Source organism: Theropithecus gelada, chromosome 4 (assembly GCF_003255815.1).
Source record: "Theropithecus gelada isolate Dixy chromosome 4, Tgel_1.0, whole genome shotgun sequence".
Lineage (NCBI taxonomy): Eukaryota > Metazoa > Chordata > Mammalia > Primates > Cercopithecidae > Theropithecus > Theropithecus gelada.
Genome location: NC_037671.1, coordinates 135,032,141 through 135,052,948, shown reverse-complemented (window position 1 = coordinate 135,052,948; position 20,808 = coordinate 135,032,141). Strand labels below are relative to the sequence as shown.

Below are 20,808 nucleotides of genomic sequence, written 5' to 3'. Positions count from 1 at the left end.
GCCTCAGCCTCCCGAGTAGCTGGGACTACAGGCGCCTGCCAACACACCCGGTTAATTTTTTGTAATTTTAGTGGAGACGGGGTTTCACCATGTTAGCCAGGATGGTCTCAATCTCCTGACCTTGTGAGCCACCTGCCTCGCCCTCCCAAAGTGTTGGGATTACAGGCATGAGCCACCGCGCCTGGCCTGATTCTTCTAATCCATGAGCATGGGATGTTTTTCCATTTTTTGTGTCACTTCTGATTTCTTTCATTAGTGTTTTGTAGTTCTCCTTTTAGAGGTCTTTTACTTCTTTGGTTAAGTGTATTCCTAGGTATTTTGTGTGTTTGTGTGGCTATAATAAATGGGATTGACTTTTTGATTTAGTTTGCAGCTTGAGTGTTGTGTAGAAATGCAACTGATTTTTGTACATTAATTTTGTTTGTTGAAACTTTACTGAAGTTGTTTATCAAGTCTAGGAGTCTTTTGGAGGAATCTTTGGGATTTTTCTAGGTATAAGATCATGTTGTCAGGGAACAGAGATAATTTCACTTTTTTTTTTTTCAATTTGGATACCTTTTGTTTCTTTCTCTTACCTAATTGCTATGTTTAGGATTTCTAGTGCTATGCTATTTAGGAGCTGTGAGAGCGAAATCCTTCTCTTGTTCTAGTTCTTAAGAGGAATGCATTTTACTTTTCCCCATTCAGTATGATGTTGGCTATGGGTTTGTTATATACAGCTCTTATTATTTGGAGGTACGTTCCTTTGATGCCTAGTTTGTTGAGTTTTTTTTTTTTTTTTAATCATGAAGTGATGTTGGATTTTATCAAATGCTGTTTCTGCATCTATTGAGATGACCTTATGTCTTTTGTTTTTAATTTTGTTTATGTGGTGAATCACATTTATTGACTTGCATATGTTGAACCATCTTGGCATCCCTAAAATAAAACCCACCTGATTGTGATGGATTATCTTTTTGATGTGCTGTTGGATTCAGTTTGTTAGTATTTTGTTGAGGATTTTTGTATCTATGTTCATCAGAGATATTGGCCTGTAGTTTTCTTCTTTTTGTTGTGTTCTTGTCAGATTTTGGTATCATTATGATACTGGTTTCATAGAATGATTTATGGAGGAATTCCTCTTCCTTAATTTTCTGGAGTGGTTTCAATAATATTGGTTTCAGCTCTTCTTTGTACATCTGATAAAATTCAGCTGTGAATCCATCTGGTGCTGGGCTCTTTTCTTGTCGTAGTTGTTATATTTTTTTGTTACTGATTCAGTTTCATTACTCGTTATTGGTCTGTTCAGAATTTCTATTTCTCTTGAGGGGTTGTATGCTTCCAGGAATTTATTCATGTACTCTGGGTTTTCTAGTGTGTACACTTAGAGATGTTCATAGTAGTCTCTGATGATCCTTTGTGTTTCTGTGTTATCAGTTGTAATGTTACTTTTATCATTTCTGATTGTGCTTATCTGAATCTTCTCTTTTTCTTTGTTAATCTAGCTAGCCATCTAACAGTTTTGTTTATCTTTTCAGAGAACCAACTTTGTGTTTTGTTGATCCTTTGTATGATTTTTTTGGTTTCAATTTAACTGAGATCAAATCTGCTCTGATCTTTGTTATTCTTTTCTTCTGCTAGTTTCATGTTTGGTTTGTTCTTGATTTTCTAGTTCCTTGAGGTGTGGCATTAGCTTGTTAATTTGAGATCTGTCTTTTTGATTTAAGCAATTAATGCTATAAGCTTTCCTCTTAGCACTGCTTTTGCTGTATCCCAGAGGTTTTGGTATGTTGTGTCTGTTTTCATTCATTTCAAAACATTTTTTTAATTTCTGCCTTTATTTTATGGTTAACCCAAAAGTCATTCAAGAGTGAGTTGTTTAATTTCCAGGTACTTCTGTGGTTTTGAGGGTTCCTCTTGGTATTGATTTCTAATTTTATTCCACTGTGGTCCAGGAAGATCCTGATGTGATTTTGACCTTTTCTTTTCTTTTCTTTTCTTTTTTTTTTGCATTTATTGAGACTTGCTTTGTGGGCAAGCATATGGTGAATTTTAGAGAATGTTTTATGCACAGATGAGAAAAATATATATTCTGTGGTTGTTGGATGGAATGTTCTGTAGGCGTCTCTTAGTCCATTTGGTCAAGTTTGCATAATCAAAGCAACAGATCAAGCTCAATGATCTGTCATCATTGACAGCTTATTCGTGTCAATATGGTATTGAAGTTCCTTTTATATGACTCTTTTATATGACTGTCTATCTCTTTTTGTAAGTCTAGTAGTATTTGTTTTATAAATCTGGGTGCTCTGATACTGGGTGCATATATATTTAGGATAGTTAAATCTTTTTGTTGAATTAGATCCTGTATCATTAGATAATGCTATTCTTTGTCTTTTTAACTGTTGTTACTTTAGAGACTGTTTTATCTCATATAAAAAGAGCAACTCCTGCTCCTTCTTGTTTTCTATTTGCATGACACATCTTTTTACACCCCTTTACTTTAGGCTATGGGTATCTTTACATATTAGGTGGTCCCTTGTAGGTAGCAGATTGTTGGGTCTTTTTAAAAAAAAATCCATTTTGCTAAACTATATCCTCTAAGTGGAACATTGAGGCTGTTTACATTTAAGGTTAATAATAATATGTGAGGTTTTGTTCCTGTCAGAGTTTTGTTAGCTAGTTGCTCTGTAGTCTCAATTGTGTAATTGCTTTATGGGATCTGTGAACTTTGTACTTATATGTGATTTTATGGTGGCAAGTATTGTCCTTTCATTTCCATGGTTATAACTTCTTTAAGCATTTCTTATAGAACTGGTCAAGTGGTGATTAATTCCCTTAGAGTTTGCTTGTCTGGGAAATACTTTATTTCTCCTTGCTTTATGAGGCTTATTTGGCAGGATAAAACATTTTTGGCAGGCTTTTTTTTTTTTCTTTAAGAAAGCTAAAAATAGGCCCCCTAGGCCCGCAATCTGTTCTGGCTTGTAAGATTTCCACTGAGAAGTCTCATTAGTCTGATAGGATTTCTTTTATGGGTGATCTGATGCTTCCCTCCAGATGCCTTTAAGATTTTTTGCTTTAGCATTAAACTTGGATAGTATGATGACTCTATGCCTTGGTGACATTCATCTTTTATAGCATCTCCCAGATATTCTCTGAATTTCTTGCATCTTAATGTCTACTTCTATAGCAAGATCAGGGAAATTTTCCTGAATTATTCTCTTAAATATAATTGCTTACTTTTTCTTCTTCTCTCTCAGGATTACATATAAATCATACATTTGGTCCCTTTACATAATTGCATATTTCTCAAAGACTTTGTTCATTAAAAGAATTCTTTTTTCTGTATTTTTGTTTTACTTGTTTAAACAGAAAGAGTGGTCTTCAAGCTCTGAAATTATCTTTTCTGCTTGGTCTAGTCTTTTACTATAGTTAAAGTTTAATATATCTATTTTATCTTTCATATCCTAAGTTTTTGGGGGTTGATTTTCAACTTTCTTTTGCATCTCAGTGAGCTTTCTTACAATCCATATTTTGAATCCTTTATCTGTCATTTCAGAATTTTCATTTTAGTCAGGATCCATTGCTAGAGAGCTAGTGTGATCCTTTGGAGGTGTCAAAACACTTTGTCTTTTTGGATAGCCAGAGTTTTTATGCTGATTCCTTCTCATCTGAAGGAGCTTGGTATAGTTTGGTTCTGTGTTCCACCTAAATCTCATCTTTTAACTCCCATAATTCCCACGTGTTGCGGGAGGCACATGGTGGGAGATGACTGAATCATGGGGGCAGGTATTTCCCGTGCTGTTCTTATGATAGTAAATGTGTCTCACAAGATCTGATAGTTTTAAAAATGGGAGTTTCTTTGCACAAACTCTCTCTTTGCCTGCTGTCATCCACATAAGATGTGACTTGCTCCTCCTTGCCTTCTGCCATGATTGTGAGACCTCCCCAGCCTTGTGGAACTGTAAGTCGAATAAACTTCTTTCTTTTGTAAATTGCCCAGTCTTGGTATGTCTCTATCAACAGTGTGAAAATGGACAAATATTGAGCTGTTGCTTCCTATTTTTTAATTTGCCAACATTTGAATGAGACTTTTAAAGTTTGTATTCTTTTTTCCCTTGAGGGTGTGGCTGTAGTATATATTGTGTATGATTGTTTGGTTTTGTTTCTGGGGGCTTTCAGGGGACCAAGGGTCTCTATGGGTTCCTTGGTTATGGATATCATTTGTGTGGTTGCTTTCCCAGATACTGCTTGTTGTAGTGATGTGTAGGGTGTATGAGCTGACACAGTATCTTCTGTAGGGCTAGGAGTGTGGAGGTCTCAAGAAGCTTATCTCATATACTAGCACTGCACTCTTCTGACAGCAGGTTTTTTGTTTGATGATGCAGTTCAGTCTCTAGTCCAGTAAGTGTCGCTTAAGGGTAAGAAGAGCTAGCTCACCCTCAGGTCATCTGATGGTGAGTGGGAACCCCTGCCTTGATGGGTGTGCTGAGGTCTCAGGGGTAGGGGCCAGCAGGGGGCTGCACCAGTTCCTCATCCTGGGCAGGCAGGAACATGATTCACTACCTATCATGCCCCTTTCACAGCACTTGTAGCCCTCAGTTCATATAAACACTGTCCTTTGGCTCCTGGCCACTCCTGAGGTCTGTGAGAATGTTTCTATTGTGGCTACCACCAAAATGGCCTTGGGTCAGAGCCTCTTTTCCCAGTCCAGAACAGTCAGCTCTGTGACTTGTCTGTCCTCTATTGCAGGGACATTGCTACTTTGTGTAGGGAGCGGGAGATGGGCCCTGTTTTTCTGAAAGACGAGGCAGTACCACCTCACTTTCAGTGGGGATGCAGCCACTGTGAAAAGTGCTAGAAAGCCTTTCTTCAATTGCGTGAGTGCCAGCTCCCAGCAGGGAAAGCTTCTGCTGCATCTACAACAGTGAATGGGTGGAGTAGGAAATAGTCCCCTCTCCATGTCCCTTCCAAGCTACTACTACTGCCCCTTTCAGAAATTGGTGCTGTGCCTGCATTTCCTTTGTCCCAAGGTGGGCTGTGCTCCCTGCTCCCCTAGAAGCAACCTGCACTGAGGGCTAGATTTCTGGGGTTCCTGCAGCTCCCCGGGTCCTGCCAGTCCCCCATGGTTGCCAAAGTCAGAGTGATTGTGGGGTATGTTTCTGGGGTATCTGGTGATACAACATCACAAAGGCTGAGGTTGCTTGGGCAGGGCAGTGGCTCAGAACAGGTGCACAACCAGTATGGTGCCCACCATCTCAGTTCAGGCCTGAGGGGAGTGCCAGCACACCTGCCTGAGTTGGTCACCTGGTATTCTATTCTCAGGAAGTTCCCAAATCACCACTGACAGCATTGCCCAGGGTCACGAAGGCAGACGGGGCTCTCCCACAATTTGGTATTCAGCAGTTTGTTATGGGGGTGAGGTGAGAAGGGATGCACACCTATTTACCCTTTCTGTAAGACTCCAGGCTCCTCAGGGGTCAGTCTGTGCCAGATTCTTTCTGTTTTCCTTTTCTCTGCCCCAGCTTCTAACTTTGGGCTCCCTGGAAGACCCTGGCTCTCTTTCCTCCTCTCCTTCTCCATTTTAATTTCTAATACATAAATGGAGACAAATATGATTCACATAAAGAAAGGCCTTTTGGAATCTTCAAAATTTGTAAAAATATAGAGGCTCCTGAGACCAAAAAGTGTGGGAACTGCTGAGCTGAGGGATAGTCAGAAGCATCTTCCAGTGAGAGGGAGCATCAGGATGCAGTGGGGTGGGCAGGTCTGCAAAGGAAGAAGGGTGATGGAGATTGCATGTGTCAGTGGTGCAATTTGACCTCAGTTTGATCTGACAGGACCTATCTCCTACCTTCTATTTTAATGGTTTTTTGGGAATGTTGGTGATTGCCTGAACTGATTCCGTTTTCAATCTAAATAATTAAGTTACCTGTTCAAAGGTCTGCTATGCTTCTTAATTTCAGGGGTTGGAATTTTGTGGGGTAATCCAAATTTTATCTGTTCTATCCTGTTGTCCTGTGGGCATAATTGTCCTTATGAGGCAATTTTTTATTTCAGAAAATATGTCGCTGTTGGTTTGAGTCTATACATTTGGAGACTGTATTTTTTAAAATTTTAAATAAACTTTTTATTTTTTGATCATTTTAGATTTATGGAAAAGTTACACCGATAGTACAGCATCCCCATATGACCCTCACCCAGTTTCCCCTATTGTTAACATCTTACATTACCATAACATATTTGTCAAAACTAAGAAACTAATATTAATACATTACTATTAACTAACTATATACTTCATTTGAATTTCACCAGTTTTTCCAAGTGTCCTCTTCCTGTTCCAGGATCCAGTCCCAGAGCACCACACTACATTTAATTGTCTATAGCAGTTTCTCAATCTTTCTTTATTTTTTATGACCTTGACAGTCTTTAGGTATATTGGCCAGGTAACCTATAGATGACTCCCAATCTGGGGTCTTTTTAAAATTATTAAACTAGGGTTATGGTTTTTGGAAAGAAAACAACAGAGATGAAGTGTCCTTCTCATCAGATCATAGCAGGGATACAGCATATCCACATGACGTCACTGGGGATGTTAACCTTCATCACTTGGTGACATTAGTGTTTGCCAAGTTTCTAGGTTTCCCCACTGTAAAGTTACTATTTTTCCTCTTTTCCTGCTTTGTTTTTTTTTTTTTTTTTTTTTTTTTTGAGACGCAGTCCCGCTGTGTCGTCCAGGGTGGAGTGCAGTGGCCGGATCTCAGCTCACTGCAAGCTCCGCCTCCCGGGTTTTTACGCCATTCTCCTGCCTCAGCCTCCCGAGTAGCCGGGACTACAGGCGCCCGCCACCTCGCCCGGCTAGTTTTTTGTATTTTTTAGTAGAGACGGGGTTTCACCGTGTTAGCCAGGATGGTCTCGAACTCCTGACCTCGTGATCCACCCGTCTGGGCCTCCCAAAGTGCTGGGATTACAGGCTTGAGCCACCGCGCCCGGCCTTCCTGCTTTGTTTTTTAGAAACAAGTCACTAAGCCTAGCCCACGCTCTAGGAGTAAATTGCGGGAATTAAACTCTACTTCCAGGAAAGAAGGAATGTCTATAGATAGTAATTGAATTCTAATGTAAGAAAGATTGGTCTCCTCTCTCCCTTTTATTTTTTCATTCATTTATTTATATGAGTATGGTGTATTGTATTTGTCAAGCTTCTCCAGAGAAAGAGAACCAATAGGATACACACACAGACACATACACACACACACAAACACCACACATATGTACATATATATTAGATTTATTATAGGAATTGGCTCACATGGTTATAAAGGCTAAGAAGTCTCATGACTTGCTGTCTGCAAGCTGGAGAACTAGGAAACCTAGTGGTGTAATTCAGTCCCAGACTGAAGGCCTGGTGTAAGCCTTGGTCTAATTCCAAAAGTCCAAGAACCAGGAGCTCTGATGTTTGAGAGCTGGAGAATATGGATGTCCCAGCTCAAGCAGAGAACAAATTTGCTCTTCCTTCACCTTTTTGTTCTATTGAAGCCCTCAAGCGATTGGAGGATGCCCACCTCAATTGGTGAGGGTGATATTCTCTACTCAGTTTACTAGTCTGCTAATCTCTTCCAGAGATACTCTCGCAGACACACCCAGAAATAATGTTTTGCCAGCTATCTGGGCTTCCCTTAACCCAGTCAAGTTAACACATAAAATTAAACACACAGTATGGATTCATATATATTTATTTTATGCTTTGGGATATACTATGCCATTTATGTTGTTGCTCAAATTGTTTCAGCTTGCAACTGACCATTGGGAACTTTTTCAGATTGCTACCTGGGCCCCTTTCATATGCCCTTATCCTTTTGTTTTTTGAGTATTTCCTTACTTTCTGGTATTATAAGATATTCTGTGCTTATTTTGTATTTTTCTTGTCCTGGCTTTAGAATCAGCCACTTTTTCTGGCTTCTCTCACTGGAGAATGGTATTTAGAAACTAAGATCTGGGCAATGGGTGTGCTTGTTGCTATTGGGATGTCATTGCTTCTAGGCCTTCTCAGTAGATGGAGCTAGGTAATATATGTATATATTCTAACTCACAGATATAAATAGATCTATAATTATTTCTATGTTTATCCATTTACATATATGTTAAGATAAACATGGTGGAGACCCTTCGAATTTGCTTATGTTCCTTTTCAGCCTATAGACCAGATATAATAATTAGCTTTTCTTCTCTTGCAGATTCCAGAGAGTCCTCTATTTCATATGTGCCTTCCAGAACATCTCTTGTGGTATTCACTACTTGGCTTCCGTGTTCATGGGAGTCACCCCTCGTCATGTCTGCAGGCCCCCAGGCAATGTGAGTTTGGTTGTTTTCCACAATCACTCTAATTGGAGTTTGGAGGACACTGGGGCCCTGTTGTCTTCAGGCCAGAAAGATTATGTTATGGTGCAGTTGCAGAACGGTGAGATCTGGGAGCTCTCGAGGTGTAGCAGGAACAAGAGGGAGAACACATCAAGTTTGGACTATGAATACACTGGCAGTAAGAAAGAGTTTCCTTGTGTGGATGGCTACATATATGACCAGAACACGTGGAAAAGCACTGCGGTGACCCAGTGGAACCTGGTCTGTGACCGAAAATGGCTCGCAATGCTGATCCAGCCCCTATTTATGTTTGGAGTCCTACTGGGATCGGTGACTTTTGGCTACTTTTCTGACAGGTAAAATCAAATATTTAGGATTGTTGTATTAGTGTAGGGTTTATTTTCCTATCTGATTTTCTTGGGAGATAAGGAATTATGTTTAAAACTTGTCATTTTTATACTTCCTGTCTAAATTCCTACCTCTATGCTGATCCATTATTTAGGGATGTATAATGATAAGGATAGGCTCTGAAGACAGTATACCTGGATCCAAATCCTGGTTCTACCACTTATTAACTGTGAACCCTAGGCAAATTGCCTAACTTACCTGCATTTCAGAATCTTTGTCTATTAGCTGGTGATAAAAAATATTATCATTTACTTCAAAGGATTATTGCAAAGTTAATACAGAACTAAAGTACCCTGGGCATATAACCACTCAATAGATACTTTGAATATTTTCTTCTCTTTCAATAGACTTACTTTTTAATAGGAGTAGCCTGATTCTAAGCAGTATATCTGTAAAATTATGGGCTTGATATAACAGCCTCTTTTAGTCTTTTTGTGCTGCTGTAACAAAATACCACAGACTGGGTAATTTACAAACAATAGAAATAGAACTATTTCTCATAGTTCTGGCAGTTGGGAAGCCCAAGATAAGGTGCCAGCAGTATTGCTGTTGGGGAAGGCTGTTGTTTGCTTTCAAGATGATGCCTTATTGCTGCATCCTCTGGAGGGGATGAATGCAGTGTCCTCACATGGAAGAAGGGGTGGAAGGGCAAGAGAGTGCTCGCTTCAACCTTGAGCCCTTTAGTAAAGGTGCTAAGGGCCCTGCTGTCGTGACTTTATCACCTCCCAAGGCCACCCCTCTTAATACTCTTGCGCTGGAGATTAAGTTTCAACATGAATTTTGGAGGGAATACTATCATTCAAAGCATAACCTGGCCATATATTTTTAAAATTTACATTAAAATGAATATGTAATTCTTAAAATAAAGTTTTTATCGCTGTATGAACATGGACTACACCAAAGCACAGAGATGAACTTATTGGGTCTCCATAGTTGTGAATTTTACAAGCATGTGGTGGGCATTGAGTAGCTAAAGACAACAGCTTAGATCGGAAATCCCTGCTCTTGAGATATACCAGTCTAATGGGGCTGATAAACATGTCAAAAGAAAAATCATAGGGCTTTGTCATGGGCAGGACCATACCGCTCATAGTATGTTCAAAGGTACTAGGTATTAGTGTTTTCATTCAGCAAGCTGTTACACAAATTATCACTTGGGCCTTTTCTGTAGAAATGTGTTCACTGCTTGACTCTTGAAACTCAAAATATTTGCAACTACATGTATGAAATGTACTAAAATACATTTGCTGTATGACAAAAATGGAATATAAATAATGCTTATAACAAGGTCAGAGTACAAAATACATTAACTGAAAATAAATTTAGTTCCTTTGTCTGAACTTGGTATAGTTATATAGACATATATTGAACACTTACAATCACTTTGATAGATGTAGAGATGTATATATGTATAATAATATATAAATAAATAAAAATATATTAGTGAAATTATACATATATTTCACTGAAATATATGTAATATATAAATAAATATATATTACACTGAAATATATGTAATATATATAGTTCACTGAAATATATGTAATATATAAGTAAATATATATTATTTATTATTATTATTAAATATATATTATTATTATTAAATATATTACATATATTTCAGTGAAATATATATAAATATATATTTTTATATATAATTATATATAAAATTTATATATAAAATAGATATTTCACTGAAATATATGTATATAATATATATATGAAAGCAAGTTTATTAAGAAAGTAAAGGAATAAAGAAGGGCCACTCCATAGGCAGAGCAGCCACGACGTATATTTTTAAAAGTCCTTGAGAATTTGCAAACCATTAACTGGTATTCATTTGGATGTGTAGCTTGAATTCAAATGACTTGGGAGCTCCAGAAAAACCGTAAGCTAAAAAATTGGTTTGACGTGGTCCATGACTCCCAGTGTCTGTATTCTCTCAGCGGAACTTGTTGAAAGAGACAGCCTCCTTGCACTTCTTGTAGTCTTCTACACTTCTTGCTGGATGTGCCAAGATGGCAAGTCCCTGACCACTTTTTTCTCTGGGTCATTTCTCAGAGCTGTCTATGCAGCCAGTACCTTAAAAGATGAGTGCTATGGTTTAGATATGATTTGTCTGTTCCCACCAAAGCTCATGTTGAAATGTGATCCCCAGTGTGGCGGTGTTGGGAGGTGAGGCCTAGTGGGAGGTGTTTGGGCTATGGGGCGAATCCCTCATGAATGCATTGGTGCTGTTCTCATGGCAGTGAGTGAATGAGTTCTGGCTGTCACAAGACTGGATTAATTCTCACAGGAATTGATTAGTTCCTGCAAGAGTGGATTGTTTTAAAGTGAGGACGCCCCTCAGGTTTCTCCCTGTTTACATGTGTCTGCTTTACCTTTGACCTTCTCTGCCGTGTTGTAATGTAGCATGAAAGCCCTTGCAGGAAGCCAGTACCCTTGATCTTCCCAGCCTGCAGAACTATGAGCTAAATAAACCTCTTTTCTTTATAAATTATCCAATATCAGGTGTTCTTTTATAGCAACATAAAATTAACTGATATGATGAGATAATGTCCCCTCTCTGCCCCAAAGAGTAGGCTTCCTAACTGCTTGCTATAAAACCAGTGAATTCCCCACATGCAGTGTTCCCCCTCTCTAATTCAACCCACTATCTGTGAAGTGTCATCTGGTTTATTGTGGGACTTGGGGATTAGAGGAACTGAGACAAAGATGCTGTTGCCCTGCTGCTTGCTAATGAAGTAAGTAATGAAGTTCTTTGTTTCTGACCCAACCATCTTGTGTTTTTGCCAGCAGCCCTTAAACAGTACAGATTAATGTATTAACTTAGAGTAAAATAAAATTTAATACTCTTTGTTTACCCTCATCTTGGGCTTGAGAGGATTCTCATAAATTATTTTTCAAGGTGAATAAGTAGCTCAGTGAAAACCAAAACACATGGTTAAAAGGGACCATGAGTGAGAATCAGCAGAGACAATTGGCAGCAGAAGCAGACTTCTGCACAAAAACTTCAAATGCTAGAATTATCAGGCATAAATAACTATTTTTAAAGAAATAGAAGACAAGCTTAAAAATATTGATGAAAACTGGACATTGTATTAAAACTGACATAAAATTGAAGAATACCTAGGACATCTACAGATAAAAAGTGAAATAGGTGAATAATAAATCACCTGGATAGTTTTAACAACCTGTCTTGCACAGCTACAAAAAAATTCATGAAATGGATGATAACTCAGAAAAAGTTATCAATATTAAAGCTCAGAGAGACAAAGAGGTGGGAAATATGAGAGATTAAAATTCATGGAGGCTGAAAAGGGAAAAGATCTGAAATTTATTTAATATTAGAAACTAATCAATGGTGTTTACCACATTAACATATTAGAGAACAAAATTCATACGATCAACTCAATACTTATAGGAAAAGCATTTGATGAATTTCAAAATCCATTCATGATAAAAACTGAAAGTAGAAGAATGCCTTTAACCTGATAAAAGTTTTCTACAATAAGGTTTACCATGAATATCCTAATTGTGAAGTTTAAAATATTAATTAATTTCTTTTTTCTTTCTTTTTTTTTTTTTTTTAGACAGGGTTTTGCTATGTTGCCAAGGCTTTCTTGAACTCCTGGGCTCAAACAATTCTCCTGCCTCAGCCCTCCCAAATAGATGGGATTACAGGCATGCACCACTGCACCCAGCTCTTAATTCTGAAATGTTAAAAACTTTTCCTTTGAAATTAGGAACAGACAAGGATGTATGAAATACGTCTTCTACTTAGCATTGTATTGGATAGTCTAGCCAGTGCTATAAGGAAAAAGAGAGAGAAAGAGGGAGAAGGAAAGGAAGCAAGGAAGGAATAATGATTGGAAAGGAGAAATAAAAAGTCATTATTTGTAGTCATTACAATTTTGTATGAAAAAGTCCTACATATGAGTTGTTAGAATTAATGAGCATTTAAAATTAATTATATTTCTATATACCAGTAACAAATAAAAAATTTTTTAAAATGTCATTGCAGAAGCCTAAAAATATGAAATATAAATGGTTAAATATAGCAAAAAGTGAGGAAGGCCCTCTGTGGAGAAAATTATAAACTTTAAGAATCAGATCATTGAAGTAAATAGATATATCACTAGACAAACAGATTGAGGCTCCTTCAGAGGCTCCTGGAATAGACTTGTGCATTCATAAACCTAAGTATAGACACATAAGGCATTGTATATTAACAGGAAAAGGATCAATCAATAAGTGGTGCTGGGACAGATGTCTAGCCATATAGAAGGAAATACAATTGGATTCATTTTCTAACATTTTACAGTACAATAGCAGTTCCAGAAGGACTAAATGTGCATATGTGAAAAAGCAAAACTATACAACTTTAGAAAAATAGTTTAGGAGAATATTTTCAGAACCTAATGGAAGGAAGGATGATTTTTTAAAACACAAAAAGCATTGACTATGAAAGAAAAGAGGGATAAATTTGACTTTGTTACAAGAATTTTTGCCCACCAAAAGACACCATTAAAAGAGGAAAGATATGAATGTGCACACACAAGAGAGAGAAAATATTTACTTTACATATAACTAAATTATTAGTGTCCAGAATAATCAAAGGATTGTTGCTTACATCAATGGGAAAAAGACAACCCAATAGAAAAATGGGAAAAAGATTTTAAGTCACCTCATAGAAAAGAAAATCCAAATGGCTAATGAAAAGATGAACTGTCAGTGATATATAATCACACCATTTACTTTTGACCAATTGTCAGAAGTCAAAAGTCTTGTAATGCTAAGTGTTGGCGAGGACATGGAGTAATAGGATCTCTCATCCTGCTGGTGTGAATGCAAATTAAGAATCCAAGTTGGGTTAACCTTGAAGACTGATTTGGTATCATATAGAGTTGGTGATGTGCACAGGCACATGCTCTGGGGCATATACCCTGAGCATGCTCTTGCAAAGGTCCACAGAGGTACATGCATAAAAGTGCTCCCACAACATTGTTCCTAACAGCCCTGCACTCTGAACAACCCAGATGCCCTTCAGTCGTCTCATGGACACATGTATTATAATATATTCTTACAGTAGGATATGTAGGCATAAAAATGAATGAGCCACAGCTACATGAAACAACATAGATGAATCTCCTATACATAATGTTTGGTAAAGGAAGCAAGTCACAAAATAATACATGTGGTATTATCCTGTTATAGAAAATTTAAAATCATAATAGCAAAACTAACCTATACTGTTTATAAACAGTAACCTGTATTGTTTAGCATTGCTTATAAAAGTTGTAAAGTGAAACAAAAAACAAGAGATTGTCACCAAAATTAGAAAAATGTTTCCTCCTAGAAAGGGGAAGGGGATTTGTAGTCACAAGAGAGTTGCAAGAAGCTATCAGGAGGCTGGCAATCATCTCTTTCTTGCCTTGGGTTGCGATTTCTAGACATTTGACTTTTTATTATTCTTGAAGTTGTATATATTTTATGCATTGTTATATATGTATAAAATATTATAATAAAAAATCAAAGAAATAAGATCTGATCCCACCCTTAAGGCGCTAACAGTGGAGAATATCGACTTTTAAACAGGTAATTTCAATGAAATGTGGTAAATGCTTTTCTTTTTCTTTTTCTTTTCTTTTTGAGAAGGAGTCTAGCTCTGTTGCCCAGGCTGGTGTGCAGTGGTGTGATCTTGGATTACTGCAATCTCTGCCTCTCAGATTCAAGTGATTCTCCTGCCCCAGCCTCCCGAGTAGCTGGGACTACAGGCATGTGCCACCACACCTGGCTAATTTTTGTATTTTTAGTAGAATAGGGGTTTCACCATGTTGGCCAAGCTGGTCTTGAACTCCTGACCTCAAGTGATCTGCCTGCCTTGGCCTCCCAAATTGCTGGGATTATAGGCATGAGCCACGGTGCCCAGCCAGTAAATGCTTTTAAAATAATAAAAACTCATATTTATGAACACTTTATTATACACTAGGTACTATTCTAAATGTCTTATATATCATCTCATTTAATTATTTAAAGAAGTCTGAGAGATAGACACTATTGTCCCCCTCCCTTTTTTTTTTTTTTTTGAGACGGAGTCTTGCTCTGTGCCCCAGGCTGGAGTGCAGTGGCGCGATCTCGGCTCCCTGCAAGCTCCGCCCCACCGGGTTCACGCCATTCTCCTGCCTCAGCCTCCCGAGTAGCTGGGACTACAGGCACCCGCCACCTCGCCCGGCTAATTTTCTTGTATTTTTAGTAGAGACGGGGTTTCACCGTGTTAGCCAGGATGGTCTCGATCTCCTGACCTCGTGATTCGCCCGCCTCGGCCTCCCAAAATGCTGGGATTACAGGCTTGAGCCACCGCGCCCGGCCCCCCCTCCGTTTTTTTAACCAATAAGGAAGAGGAAGCATAGAAAGTTCACATGGAAAATAAGGGATGGAGCTGGGATTTGAGCCCAGGCCAGCATCCCCAACTACTGCATCACACTATTTCTGAATTTCTGCTATGAGACCCCAAGGGATGATCAATGCAAGTTGTCAGATAGAGAAGGCCCCCAAGGGAAAGGAATAGCTTTGTGTCATGAAACAACCTGGCATGTTCAGAGAATTGTGGGAAAGTCAGTGTGGCAGAAGTAGAGAAGGGCAGATTGTTAAAGGAAATGACAAGAGACAAAACCACAATGGGGATTATTTCATTTCTAGGAAGTGTGGGAGGTGTACTGGTGTGCGGTTAGGAAGACCAGCTGGGAAGCTATTGGGATGAATTACCTAAGAAATGGTGAAGACTTGAGTGAAAACGGGAAAAACAGGGAGGAAAAGATGAAGACATATTTGGGAGGCATTTCTAAACTGACAAAATTTGATGACCAACATGCAGGAGGGTGCGGGGGAATGTATTAAGGTTTAGAAGCCTGATGGAAGGGGATTTTGCTAACCAGTTCAGGACATACTAAGGAGAGAGCAGCTTTAGAAGAGAAGGGAACACATTTGGATATATTCCAATGAGCTTGTCCTATCCCTATATTAAGAAAAACAAAGTGAAGATGTATTCAAAGTTAATACCAATTACAACAGCAATAAGAGATTGCAGCTCTACAGGACATTAAAGTGGAGAAGAGCAACTGGGGCCAGATGGTGGGTGGGGAGTTAATAGCCTATACTTAGGAATCCAAGCCAGGGAAGTGGATGAAATTGCAAGGGCAGAGTGTGCAGCAGAGGACTTTAGGGAGTGCCAGCATTGAGGCAGGTGGGTCATCAAGGAGGTACAAGCGGAACCAGATGAGTGGGATATTTCGCAAGCCAAGGGTAGGCACAGTCAGTGGCACTAGAGAGGACAGCCAGAAAGGACCAGGAGAGGCAACGTGCAGGTCCCTGGTGACTGCAAAGTGAGCTCAGAAAAGCTGGTTGCACCTGGTCATCATTGGCTGAGGAAACAAGTAGGAGTTGAGGAAAGAAATATTCCCTTCCGATAAATCTGTCAAGGGAGGAAATGCAAGGTGGCTAAAGGAGCAATGGAGTCAAGAGAAGATTCTTGTCTTTGGTTGGAGGTGATGAAAACTGAACGGAAGAAGTCAAAGGAGAGGGAAAAACAAAGGAAAAAGAAGTGATGGGTTTCAGAGGAAGTGGGAAGAGGCACAATCCAATACAGAGATTGCAAAATGATATTTGGAGAGAAAGGGGCATGTGTCTTCAGAGAGGCAGGAAGAGAAGGCTGAATGCAAATGCAGTTCGTGTTGGTAAGTGGACAGAGCAGGAAGTTGTGGGGCTTCCTCTCTGATGGTTTCTGTTCTCTGCAGGAGATGGCCATTCATCTACTGAGAGAGAATACACTGGAGGTGGGAGAGAAGGTCAGGCAGTGATAGGTAAAAATAGTTGTAGGTGGCATTCAGGGCTAAAATTGAATTGGGGAACATTCATATATAGGGCCAATAATCCCCACTAATGTGCAAAGAAGCAAAGAAGGCTGAAGTGTGAAGAAGATGACGGTTTCTTGTTTATTTGCATATCCTCTGCTGCACCAAACAAATCTGTTGGTTGTAATCTCCAGACAATATCCTTTTGCCTTAAACAATTTGTCAGAGACAACCCATAGGTGGAAAATATTCACAAATTATATATCTGATAACGGCCTAGTATCCAGAATATATAAAGAGCCTTACAACTCAATATTAAAAAAGCAATAGACTAATTCAAAAATGGGCAAAGAATTTGGATAAACATTTCTCTAAAGAATATATGCAAATAGCCAATACGCACTTGAAAAGATGCTCAACATCATTAATCATTAGGGAATTGTAAATAAAAACCACAATCAGATACTACTTCACAGCCACTGGGATGGCTATAATGAAAAAGGCAGACACTAACAAGTAGTGGGGAGAATGCAGAGAGATCGAAATGCTCATACATTGCTGGTGGGAATGGAAAAATGGGGTGACCATCTTGGAAACCAGCTTGGCAGTTCCTCAAAATGTTACATATAGAGTTCCCATATGACTACCATATACAGTAGTAGGAATTTAACTACTAGGTATATACCCAAGAGAATTGAAAACATAAGTTCAAACAAAATCTTGTTCATAAATGTTCAGAGCAGCATTATTCATAATAGCCAAGAAGAGGAAAATGAGCGATCAACTGATGAATAGATAAATGTGGCATATCCGTAGAATGGTGCTACTCAGAGAGAAAAAAGGAATGAAGTGCTGATACATGCTACAACACAGATGAAGCTGGAAACCCCAATGCTAGGGAAAAGAAGCCAGACACAAAAGGCCACATATTGTTTGACTCCATTTATGGGAAATGTCCAGAACAGACAAATCTATGGAGACAGAAGGTAGATGAGTGGTTGCCAGGGACTGGAGGGAGAAGGGAATAGGGAGTGGCAGCTCCCGGGCACAGAGTTTCTTTTGGGAGTGATGAATGTATCCTGGAATTAAACAGTGATGATGGTTGCACAACCTTGCAAATATACTAAAAACCACCAAGTTGTCTACTTTAAAAGGTTGAATTTTATGGCATTTGAATTATATCACAATTGAAAAATCTGTCAGAAATAGTATTTGTTTTTTAAACAAAGAGATGCCTCTATCAATTATGAAAAGATAGGGCAAGTAAGCACATTATTCTAGAAGTAGAAGGTAGGAAGGCCTCTGTTTTTAGAGGGGCTTGGCAAGAGCCGTCATAGCCTTGGTGGACAGAACCAGCCTGGCAGGGAAGATGATCCCACAGGCAGCCAAAGTCCTGGAAGGGAGAGGACAAATTCTCCTCTCTCTTCACCCAATCCCAGGTTAAGGGGTCCTGCGGGGATGACTCAGAGTGATCAGGTATGTATATTAGCAACTCAGGTAGAGGTCTCTCCACTGAACAGCTGGTTTTTTAAAGAAGCCATGGAACTTATGTTTTGCTCAAAATAAATAAAAGAAAAACAATCAATACATAAGCTATTCAAGGTGTATGGGTAAGCCTATCTTTTATGAATTGGAGTGGATGTTTAAACTGTTACAACTCTACCTTCCACTGTGTGACTCTTATTTTTCAGGCTAGGACGCCGGGTGGTCTTATGGGCCACAAGCAGTGGCATGTTTTTGTTTGGAATAGCAGCGGCGTTTGCAGTTGATTATTACATCTTCATGGCTGCACGCTTTTTTCTTGCCATGGTGAGTTGTGTTTTTTACCTCTTTAATTCCGCTGCAGTATTTTCATAGGAAATCTTAACTCGCTTCATTTTGCTCATTTAAGATCTAGTGAGCGAGATCAAGGACTAATCTTTGTCCACTCCACTGCAGAAATCTGTCTACAGTATACCAATGCCTTATGTTTAGAATGGAACTCATTAAAGTGAAAAATTGTTGCTGGCTAGGCAGAAGTGTGTTTGCCTCTGTGTCGGGCATGTGGTCCACATCTCACAATTACTGAGGCATTATTTTATTTCTGAGTAATTATATTGGTCTAGTCAGGGCCCGTTCACTTGAACAAACAGACACTTAAGGTGTGTGGTTAAAGTCACTTGTATAATGTACAAGAAGAATGAAAACAGGAAGGCATTAGGTCCTTATGTTACCAAAAACAGGAGTTTAGTGGAAAGGGCATGAGCTTGAATACCAGCTTTGTCATATATTGGCTTGTTAATTGTATGACTTTGAGCACACTCATTATCCTCTTTGAACCTTAGGTTGTAGTCTGTAAACTGTCCATGTTATTATTATTATTCTTAGGATTCAGGGAGATTAATTATAAACAACCCCAGTACAGCACCTGGTTACAATGGTAACTGTTACTAGAAATGGACTGGCCAGGAAGGAAGCTGTTTCCATGCTCAATGAGGCTTCCAGATAGATTTCTAACTATCAAACAACAGCAGCGGTGATTTTTGGTTGGAAATCACTGATCTAGGATAATAGAGGGAAGTTTCCATCTGGAGGAGGAGCTTGTGATCTTGCTAAACGCAGAGCAGCGGGTTGGATGATCTGAGGGTCCAGAGAGAAGCAAAGGGCTTCAATCTCTCTGCACCCCCTCAGAGAACAAGATGGGGTGTCAGTTTTGGAGTCTTTTTTGATGGATAGAAAGGGTTTCTAGCAAACCGTACAGATGGCCAAGGATAAGGGAAATGCATAAAGATAAATCTAGGAGACTAGAAGGTGTTGTACCTCATCAAAAAATAAATACATATATTTAGGAATGTAAAGAGTTTTAAATACAAGATAGCAACCAGTAGTTCTGTTTCCACAGAGGACATAACTCTGTGACTGTACAGTGAGATTTCATGAGAGAAACCTTCTGGTGGGACTGAAGGTTTCACAAAGGCACAGGTACTGAGAAAGTATAAAGGTCATCTTTTGGAAGACTTAAGAGGGTATTTCTGAAAATATCTGTTTCAGTCTTGCAAAATACCATGTGTTGGTTTCCAGACCCAAGGAAACAAGGCCACACCCACAGAATACATCTGTGAAATGTGGCCTTAATTTTCTGTGACTATTTCCTTTGATGTTCATGGGAAGTGGATTTGTGGTAGAATTCTGAGGATGGGAGATGCAGGCAGATTCAATTACTTAACGCATTTACTGATCTGCCTACAGAGTGTAATGCTAAGTAAACCAGACTCAGCTGTCTCAGTAAGTCTAGTAGGAAAGGCAAGACATTGATCAGCCATCTTCAAAAATAAATAAAATGTTGACAGTGAGGGCATAACAGCAGTGGGTCTGGAGGGTTCACCAGGGTCTGGAGGGTCAAGGGCTTCCTTGTTGTGAGAGATGGGTGAGAGAAGAACATTCCAGCAAAGATAGAAGCAGATGAAAGGGCCCTGAGATTAGAAAGAAAAGCTGAATGTCTGGAGAATAGAGAGGAGGAGAGACACATTGATAAGGCTGAAGGGGTCAAGGCGGTTAGGTGGGGCTTTGTAGGATTGTCAGGATTTTGCTCTGTCTCCTAAAGGCAATGGCAATGCACAAAGGGAATTCTGGGAATTCTGGCTGCTATGATTGGGTGGAATCCGAGAAGATGTGAGGAGTAGAGTATTATCGGTGGAAGGGATGGGTGTGAGTGGATTCACAGTGTTTTGGAGTTAGTTGTATATGGATTTTCTGAATCCAATGACAGAAGAAGTTGTAGCTGCCTCATGAGAAATAATTAGCATTGAAAAACCTGACAGGGACAAATATTACAGCTTAATTTAACTGGGAAATTTATAGTATTTGAAAGTTATCACAATCTTTGTTTAATGTAACAGCATCACTTACCAAAAGCGACTTCTGAATTCTTGGATATAGGGTCCCGATGATCTGAGTCTTCCATTACAAAGTTGCACAGAGAAATAAAAGCTGTTGTCATAAAAATGTTAAACTGATTATGAATACATTAGTACTCATCGAGTACCTCCCTGCCTCCTGCTAGTGTCAACCCTTTCTGACAGTAGGAATATTCTTGTAGGCCACTTCTTTGTGACTGTCTGATGCAAGGCGAAATTGCAGTTATTACAAGGAACATGTGTTTACAAAAAGTCTTTAAAAGCAATGAGGGAACATGGGAGCACTGTCTGAATCTTGCCCACAAGATTTGGCCAGT

General features: G+C 39.1%; 1 protein-coding gene across 2 annotated transcripts in view; it reads left to right on the top strand.

Moving 5' to 3' along the window:
* Positions 1-20,808, top strand: part of SLC22A16 (solute carrier family 22 member 16) — a 52,392-nt gene that overhangs the window by 11,495 nt on the left and 20,089 nt on the right. Inside the window, exons 3-5 of one of the 2 annotated variants that reach the window (XM_025383179.1) lie at positions 8,211-8,328; positions 8,425-8,690; positions 18,287-18,404. In XM_025383179.1, the coding sequence (XP_025238964.1) occupies positions 8,211-8,328; positions 8,425-8,690; positions 18,287-18,404 (502 nt within the window). Of the gene's footprint in view, positions 1-8,210; positions 8,691-18,286; positions 18,405-20,808 lie in introns of both variants that reach the window. The other variant, XM_025383178.1, reaches the window with a different exon arrangement.